This window comes from Pararge aegeria, chromosome 26, assembly GCF_905163445.1.
Source record: "Pararge aegeria chromosome 26, ilParAegt1.1, whole genome shotgun sequence".
Classification (NCBI taxonomy): domain Eukaryota; kingdom Metazoa; phylum Arthropoda; class Insecta; order Lepidoptera; family Nymphalidae; genus Pararge; species Pararge aegeria.
The window spans coordinates 6,185,079-6,195,266 of NC_053205.1; the positions used below are offsets into that span (position 1 = coordinate 6,185,079).

The window sequence follows — 10,188 nt, forward strand, 5'->3', positions numbered from 1 at the left end:
TTTAATCTCTTGCTAGATAAAATTGAATCCATGGTAAAACAGTTAGATGAGAAACCTAATCGATCTGAAGTGGATGAAAGGCTCATTCTAGCTTTCCAAGCAGCTCGAGACAAAATGCTTAAACATTACAAGAAGAGCAACTGGATTTATTGTACTTCTTTAATTTTAGACCCAAGGCATAAGGCTCAGACTTTTGACCTGACAATGTGGGGGAAGCAACTTAAAACAGAAAGTCTGCGCAAGTTCAATGAACTTTATGAAGAATATAAAAGTCTACACTCACTGAACAAATCTCTGGAATTACCAGAAAAAGACAATAAAGTATGTGATGAAGATGAAGACGTAATAGACTTTGATAAACTCTATGAATGTCCCTCGACGTCATCTGGATCTTGTCTTCAAGGCTTAGTGATAGACGAGTTGGAGGAGTACCTGAGAAAACCAAGAACTGCCAGCTCGGAAGACATTTTAGATTGGTGGAGGACGCATGAGATAGAGTATCCGATTTTATCGAAAATGGCCCGTGATTTTCTCTCAATACCTGCAACTTCAGTACCTGCTGAGAGGTTATTTTCTAAAGCATCATTAGTAATTAGAAAACATAGAAATAGGTTAAGTGATGAGTCAGCCAGATGGTTACTTTGTATTAATTCTTGGTCAAAAGAATTGATATAAAGTATCATAACCTAATGATAAAGCTGTTGATTTGTGTTGTATTTTATTTTTTATTCAAATAAATGATAAATCGTAAAACTCTTTTATTAAATTTCTTATAAGTTGAGGGTTCAATCTCTTTCTAGACAGATAAGTATTGTTCTTTAAAATACAGTCAAGTTGGACGTAGTTATACAAAAATGTTCCAATCCACATGTCATGCTAAAATGAGTTAAATATACAGATCTGCGTATTTTTACATCTACTACTTGTTTCATTAATCTGTTTCAGTCCTCAAGTGACAGTTTTCGGTATTTCATTTTGACATTACGTTCCAACCCACATTTTGTCAGATTAATGCAATATGCAAGTCATAAAAAATGTATTAATCCGCAAGAAACATTTTAATAAACAATATTATTTTATTTCACCGGGAAAACAATGTTTCAATACTTTTGGAATGTTTTGACAAAATTATTAAATGGTCTCTTTTCTTAGAAATAATGTTTCAATATGTTTGGAACATTTTATCAAAATTACAAAATTTTCATTTTTCTTGAAAATAATGTTCCAATTCTTTTGAGACGTTTACACAATATTGTGAAATAATGCTTTTTCTTGAAAACACTGTTCCAATACTTTAGGAACATTATAAAAAAATATAAAATATTTATTTTTCTTAAAAAATAATGTTTCTATGCTTTTGAATGTTTTTTAAGAATGAAAAATAATTGCAAAATTAATGTTCCAATGTTATAGTATCGTTTTAAAAATACGAAAAAAAAACATTGTTTCGTTAAAATTAAATAATGTTTCATTGGATGTTCCACGGTAGCCCGCGAAATTCAAATTTTCGTACGTTTTTTACAATTTGCCGGCCATTGTCAAGCTTTACATTGAACAAAATATGATTCGCGTGAATGTGTAATGTGTGTATGTGTATTACTAATACTTAGTATTATTTTATAAAAATAAAATAGTCTAAAATTATTCTAAATGATTCAAACAAATAAATTATGAGGATGCATTTGAGCACTCAATTTGTCTAATAATAATCAAAGTGCATTTAACTATTTCCGCTAAGTCGATTAACCTTGACCGAGTGAATCAGTTTTGTAACAAGTGTCATAAACGTCGTTCGTGTTTTATTATTATTAATTACTTTGCAATTACTTTGAGTTACTGTTTTGGTGATTTATCATCGTAATAAAAATGGAAGAAAACGGAAGCGGGGTAAGTTTTATTGCAATACAATTACTAAATAGAATAGGTAAGACTTTAGACTAGGTAATTAGGTATTCATTTTGACCGTTATGCGTGTATTATAATAGGCTTGATACATAATAATACCCAAGTATTTATTGACTGTTTACACCTTCGATCAAATATTTATGGTAGATGCACAGTTCCATATAAAAAATGCGTATAAGGCATGCCGTGATAAATCAACATTTTTTGGTTAAAATAGGTTTTATACCTATTTTAACTATGGTACCTAATTAATTATTATTGTTACTGGGTCGTCATGCCGGACGCCGCTCGGCGTATACCGTGTTCGATTCCTGGCACGGTCAACACTTGTCTGATGAGCGCATTGTTAGCTGGTTGTACAATATGTATCGAAATGATATATTTTGTATTTATTTAATATGTAGATATGTGTAGTTTGGAGCTAACCGACCGTGAATGTGAAATGCGTCCAATATTTATTTATTTTATTTCTTGTTATATAGGTTCAGTCCTTAGCACAGCTATTAACTAAACGGAAAAAATTGATGGATCTCCGAAACACCATAATATCTATAGACACATGCAGAACAGAATTGAATACCGTAGATCTTGTGGCAAATCATCACAGTAAGTATTTATATATTTAACTAACAGTATAAAGCTGAGAATTTGTTTATGTTGTTTGGTTGAAAGCGCTAATCCACTGTTTCAAAATTATTAAAAATACTTTAATACAGCTAAATCTACGAAAAATAATGTAAATGTTTAGATGGTTGTTGTTCAATAACAAAGAAACAGCTAAACAGATTCTGATAATAATTGTTTTTTTTTTAATGTTTGTAGGTAATCCCGTTACTCCATACTCAAATGAGCAACGATCCATTTCTCCACTGCCATTTTCACCCCTTACTCCACTTATTGCTATGAAAACAACTAACAAGAACATCAGTTTATCAGAAGGTAGGTGTATCGCAGTTTTGATTCAAATCTACATTATAATATTATATGATTACAAGTAGCTATAAGATATATATTTGTGTACATACGTGTCTTTACTGATTCGAGTTTAACTAATTTGATCCAGGAAAAGTGAGATGACGATTAATTACAGGCAAGGTGTTGTTTCAGGTCCATCTAATTCAGGTGTTTTACAGTCAGATATAGAGAATATTGTGTCTGTTCCACCATGTTCAACCGAAACGCCATCTTCATCACCACTTCGACCGATGTCCCCAGAAACCCAAGAACTGTTTAACACACTAAGTGAACATCAGAACATATTATTAGACAATAGGGATATTTCACATCATGAGGATATCGTATGTGATTTCGATAGCGATGATAGTGTTAGGGATCCGAATTTTAACATATGTCATAAACGAGGTGTTAACATAAGCGAGTCAACTACTTCTTGTTCATCTTTGAATAATAATGAAGCATGTGCTAATAATTTAATGTTATTAGAAGAACAGCATAACGATATCGAAGTTAAATCAACTACTGATATACCAATAGAACCAGTACCCGTAATAAATGATGATGATACTGTAAAAACTGGTAGACCAAAAAAAGGACGTAAACGTAAATATCCTCAGAGTCGTGATGAGAGAAAACGTAATAAATATAATAATATAGAATATACAACAACTAAAAATGAAATAATTAAACCTAAAGTTTTTGTAGACTATCGGTGCAAGTGTTTAAAAAAATGTGCTGACTTAATTCCAGTAGAGGTTAGAAAACAAGAGTTTGAAAAATTTGTTAAACTAGGTTCCTTTAACGCTCAGGTGCTTTACATAATATCTTGTGTCACTGAATATAATAAAAAACGTAGTTACACTATGTGTAACGTACCCGGTGCAAGAAAAAAGCCCAGACAATTCTATCGTGTATATAAGATCAAAGACGTACAGGTATGTCGCGATATGTTTTTGAAAACATTTCAAATAACGACTCAAAAAGTCACAGTGTCATTAAAAAAACGTAGAAGTGGCGAACCTATTGTGGATGGTAGGAGAATACATAGAGGTGACATAAATAAGTTGACAGATGAGGATCATAAATTCATTGTTGATATTATTAACAATCTTCCGAAATACGAGTCACATTATCGAAGAAATAATAACAGTGGCACTTTATATTTACGACCCGGTATGACAATAAATAAAATTTATGATATATATACAAAAGAACACGCAGAAATGTATGGTATCGATCGCAAATGCGCCTCCTTTGCGACATTGAAAAAGATTTTCTATGCTGATTTTAATTTAAAATGTAAAAAATTAAAAAAAGATACTTGCAATAAGTGTGACCAATTATTCAATCAAATCTCTAATGCCAAAACTGAACAGGAACAAGAAGATGCTAAAACTGAGAGGCTTAAACATTTAGAAAGAGCAGAAATGTTAAGAAATCAGATGAATCAGGATTTTATAGACGCAAGAAACATACCGGATGTTGAGTGTTTAACCTTTGACTTGGAAAAGACATTGCCACTACCGCGGATACCAACAAATGTTGCCTTTTATAAAAGGCAACTGTGGCTTTACAATAGTGGTATCCACTCTGCATCTGATGACGTAGGACACTGCTATGTTTGGGTCGAAGGTGAAGCGGGTAGAGGGGCGCAGGAGGTAGGATCATGTTTAGTGAAATATATTAAAACAAAACTACAGCCGTCTGTTAAGAATCTTATACTCTGGAGCGATTGCTGCGGAGGGCAAAACAGGAACATTAAAATAGTGCTCTTACTAAAAACTGTCTTAAGTTGTTGTCACTCAACATTAGAAAGCATTACATTTCGCTTCCTTGAATCTGGGCATACCTTTTTACCTAACGATACGGACTTCTCTAAAATTGAAACTGCTTTAAAACATCACCAGCGTATATATACAGCCGAAGAGTATATAGATATTTTTAAAAATGCTAAAAAAAAGAAACCGTTGCAAGTACAAAGAATGGAGAAAGCTGATTTTTATGGAACTGAAAAGATTGAAAAAAATATAATGAACAGAAAAAAATTTAGTGACAAAAGTAAAGTAAGCTGGCTAAATGCCAAAGAAATAAAAATAGAAAAAAATAAATTATACTCAATATTTATGAGAACTTCGTTTGAGGAAGAGTTTAAGGAGTTGCTTATAGACAAAAAGAACAGAGAAATAAAGAAAGATGATTTAATTCTTTTGTGGCCTAACGGAAAACCGATCGCACCAGCTAAGTTGGCCGATTTAGAATCAATGTACATGTTTATACCGGAGGACTGTGTCCAGTTTTATAAAAATTTAAAAAGTTCGGATAAGTTTATCGATGATTTTGATGGGTTTGGCGGGGAGCCTGACTTCGAGATAATTGATGAATAAATCATCAGTTTTTTTTAACTAAGTTTTTTATATTTGTTGAAAACTTATTGTGTGCTCAAGTTATTTTCTAATATATTTTTGTTTCATTTAATTGCTAAAGCTTCGTTCATTGCAAAAGTTGATGATTTTGATTTTTTATTTTAACCGATTTCTTGTTAGTCTTAAGTTTTTCATAATAAATCCTTCTTATTTCGTAACAAGTCGTATTTATTTAAAATTAATAAATGTGGAACGTTTTTACAAAATATACTGAGTGCTACTTCATACAAAAAATATTTTTTCAAAAACGTTCCAAAACGATTTTTCCAAAATACCTATATTTCAAACAGCAATTTTGAAATAATACTACTATGATAGAACAATATTATTGTAATACTTAAATAAAACCTACAGTATTGAATTATCCTAGTTCAAACAAAAAAATGCCGAGTCAAAACACAAAAATGTATTTATATTGGTTTCAACTAGTTGTGGATTGGAACATTTTTGTATAACTACGTCCAGTTATTGTAATTAATTTGTTTTTTTACATGTTTTAGCAAATGTAAGCTTATAAATCATAAATGTTTATTAAGAAACAGTTACTTCCATGGAAAACGACATATAGCTCAGTTGATTTTTCGAATTTCTTATCAAATCTTCAGTTATTTATTAATCTGCTTGATCTTTACTATGGCTATGTTAATTCAAGCTCACAATGTTCCAATTCTAATACGTTTTTCTAAGATTTAAAGTAAACTTTAATAAATAGTAATAGACTAATAGGTAATTGCAAGACTTGCAAGACTCTTGCTGCAAGACCAAGACCAAGACCAAGACTGGGAGCGCAAGACCAAAACCAAGACCAAGACCAGGTGTATTGGCGCAAGACCAAGACCAAGACTGGCTAAGTCTCGTCTTGTTCTTGCATTTGGGCAACACTAGTTGCTACCATGGACGCTATTGCTGAAGACTTGTAACAAGATTTTACATCCAAGCTTTGCCAGCTTAGCCCATGCAGTGAAAGATTTGAGCATAACACAGAAGACCGCAAGGAAAGTTCCTGTGTCCACCCACGCCATTGGCGTTATAGTTCGCGAAAATATTCTTAGAACTGAGAGTGAAATGCGAGGCGGTAATCAACCCTTGAATTATTAGGTTGTTCGGAAAGTCATTTCGTTTTTTCCCGCCAGAGGACTTAATTACGTTTTTTCGAAACTAACTTCACACTTAAGCCCCATAACCATTATATGTCTTGAGAGCTGATATTGCAAGGCTTGTGTGTGAAAAAGTTCTATTAATTCTACCCAGTAGTTTTTGGTTGGTGCCCTTTTAAATATGGAGAGCAATAAGCAGCATTTTCGTCATATTTTACTTTTTAACTTCAGAAAAGGTAAAAATGCTGTCCAAGCGAGAAAAAAATTGACGGATGTGTATGGAGAAGGCGTGTTAACAGTACGCCAGTGCCAGAACTGGTTTGCAAAATTTCGATCCGGCAATTTTGATGTCGAAGATGCACCACGGTCTGGAAGGCCGGTCGAAGCTGACAAAGATGCGATAAAGGCATTAGTTGATGCAAATCGGCGAATCACCACACGAGAGATCGGTGAGAGGTTAAATTTGTCGAATTCAACTGTTTATGGCCATTTGAAAGGCATGGACTTAACCTCGAAGCTCGATGTGTGGGTGCCCCATGTCCTTACCGAGCGAAATTTGTGTCGTCGTGTTGACGCGTGTGATTCGCTCCTCAAACGTCTAGAAAATGATCCATTTTTGAAGCGGATTATTACTGGGGACGAAAAATGGGTTGTATACAACAATGTTAAACGCAAGAGGTCATGGAGCAGAAAAGATGAACCGGCTCAAAGCGTGTCAAAAGCCAACATTCACCAAAAAAGGTGATGCTCTCCGTTTGGTGGGATGTCAAAGGAATCGTTTTTTTGGAGCTTTTGCCGGACAATACAACGATTAATTCAGAAGTCTATTGTCATCAGCTGGACAAATTGAATGATTCACTTAAAGAGAAGAGGCCCGAATTAATCAACAGGAAGGGTGTAGTGTTCCACCAGGATAATGCGAGACCTCACACAAGTTTGGTCACTCGCCAAAAACTTTTACAGCTTGAATGGGACGTACTACAACATCCACCATATTCTCCAGATCTGGCGCCTTCCGACTACTATTTGTTCCGGTCCCTGCAAAATTTTTTGGATGGCAAAACCTTTACCTCAAATGAAGATGTCAAAAACCACCTGGACGAGTTTTTTGCCAGCAAGGACAAAAACTTTTATGAGAGGGGAATTATGTTACTGCCAGAAAGATGGCAAAAGGTGTTGGACCAGAATGGCCAATATATAATTTAATAAAATATTTATTCATTATACGAAAACTGTCTTTCATGTTCCCCAAAAAAAACGAAATGACTTTCCGAACAACCCAATATAATCGTCACTCATTTTATCGGGTTGCCCTTGCAATGTTTGAGACGAAACTCTACACTCAATTCAAGATGCGAACATCTCTCTGCCTTACTCTTCACATGGATTTGGAGAGATAATGCTGCCCGCCGATCTTAGAGACCGGTGTCTGGGGGTTAAAACCCATTTCTTAGGGTTTGTGAATTTTCTAAACTCGATTGGGAATATTACAGTAGGGGATACACTGCACTATGTTGGAGTACCTGAAGTGCAAACTCCTTTTACTGTCACGCTTGGCACGCTGAGAGCTGCAGTAGAAACCGCTTTTAATGGACCTGCAGAAATACGAAACGAGATGTATCAACATAATCCTTTTCCCTTCGCCCTATGGGCGTTTGATGCAGAAGGAGTTCCTTCACTAGTAAATGCTGAAGAAATAATGCCAGCGAACTATGCGATGAACGAATTCCTTTTAGACATAGAAGTTTGTCAACAATCTTTCGAGTCGATCAACCGAAAGTACCCAAAACGGATCTCGTCGGCCGTTAGTTATGAATTAGAAGGCCATAAGTCAATGTTAGTATCATGCCGAGGCAATATAAGGTGCGCAGATCATATTGAAGACGGAGCCCACGCCCGTCCATAAATTGAAGGAGATGCGTCTGAGTTCTGGACAGCCGAACCAACACTATCTGATCAAGAATTCTACTACGCCAGTCTAACTATGGCTGGAAGAACTCCTATTGAAGAAGTGCCAGCAAATGGGTTCTCAATGCGAAACCCAGTTAATGCTGTTAAAGCTGGGCACTTGAGCGCGCGTACGAATATGAGCGTGCATTACTGATTGCGTGAGAAAACAGTGCGGAACTAAAATATACACTAATAAAAGACATACCCCCAACGTGAATACTGTTCTGAAAGCGCCCCAGGGCTCGACGACATCGGGGGGAAAGGTGGGAGACGTCGACCCGAGGGTGCCTCCTGCGAGGACTCTGACCTCGGCTCGTATGCTCGACTGAAGACGGACATCGCCCCATGGCAAGCCCGCCCTGTGGACTGGAGAGGCGTACTAGAGTACGCCTCTCCAGTCCACAGGACGGGCGGGGACCTAGTAAAGACTCAGTTCCCACATTCGACTGGATTTTTCCCCTGATAGGACCCCATAAAATAATATTTTATGGGGCTTTTATTACAACGACAGGCAGACAATTACCTACGACAGGCCGGCAATATGCAAGACTAATAAAACGATCATTTTTAAGGCGATGTTGTGCATGAATTAATGCTACTGGCAAGCAATTCGAACATTTGCTGTAATGTGAATAACGTCACGTCACGTTACACGTGAAATTGTTTGTACCATTTGTTTTAAAACATTAATATTTTTTCAAGAATTATTACTTTTTATTACCCGAATGTCATTTGGCCCCTGAAATAATTGGCACATGTTATTTTTGTAGCTGGTTGGCCCATATGTGCTCAACTATGGATTATGAAGCAAAGAATGCAAGTGTCTTTTTAAAATGTCAAAATTACTTACTAACGTGCAAAAGCGTGCAAGGTAAGTTTCCTTGACCATGTTTTGTATGAGAAGATGGTTAATGGACGGGTCAATACCGTGATGACCAAGCAACAATATCGCGGCGAACGCACCTCTTGCAATAAGATTTATTATGATGATTGTTTAACTTTACGGAAAATTTTACTCTATTTAAATTATTTTATAGATTTAAAAAAATTTCAAAAGAACTAAAAAATATTTTATTGTAATGAGTTACTTTTATTTAAAATATTAATATTAAATTAATGTAAAAACTAGATTTAACCTTAGTGTTAGTGTAGTTAGTTTGATTCGCACTTGACTGGTTTCTTTTATATTACAGGTATTCTGCTAAAAGACCACCGGATATAACTGATATAAAAAATTGTGTACATAAAAAAATGGGTAAACTTAAATGCAACGATTTAAATCCTCAAGACATAAGAAAATTTCACCAAGCATTTTTTGCTAAGGCGGATAAAGTGTATCAAGACAATTTCATATTAAAATTCATAAAAGTCAGTACACCACAGAGACGAAGACGTAAAGTAAAGAACCGTGCTGAAGCTGAATTTTTTACGAAATATTATATTCGTACATATACAAAACCGTACAAATTAGTGAGAGTTTGTCAAAACGCTTTTAAAAAAATATTAGGCGTTGGTACCCATAGACTCCGAAACATAGCTAAGAATTTTTTAGTATCAGGCCAAATTCCCCAAGGAAAACTTTAGCTAAAAAAGAAAATGTGATGAAATTCGTCGAAACATTTCAATGTATTGAATCTCATTACTGCAGATCAGCCACGTCAACAAATGTGGAGACTTTATCAAGAAAATCAGACAGATGAAAATCTTAAAGTGCGACATTGCTTTTTTAGAAGAATTTTTGTAGTACACTATAATATTGGTTTTAAAACACCTAGAGTTGATATTTGTTCAAAATGTAGTGAGTTGTCGCAGAAAATTAAAAATGAGAAGGTGGAAACTGAAAAAGTGGCTCTCAT

At 34.9% G+C, this 10,188-nt stretch overlaps 1 protein-coding gene across 1 annotated transcript; it reads left to right on the plus strand.

The window, feature by feature from the left end:
• The first annotated feature begins 6,563 nt into the window (after nucleotides 1-6,563).
• On the plus strand, nucleotides 6,564-7,127 carry LOC120635150 (histone-lysine N-methyltransferase SETMAR-like). Its single transcript, XM_039906083.1, has one exon. The coding sequence runs from the start codon at nucleotides 6,564-6,566 to the stop codon at nucleotides 7,125-7,127; it is 564 nt and encodes a 187-aa protein (XP_039762017.1).
• The last annotated feature ends 3,061 nt before the right edge of the window (nucleotides 7,128-10,188 follow it).

Coding starts and splice junctions, on each gene's coding strand:
- LOC120635150 (XM_039906083.1), top strand. CDS start 6,564: ATGGAGAGCAATAAGCAGCATTTTCGTCATATTTTACTTTTTAACTTC.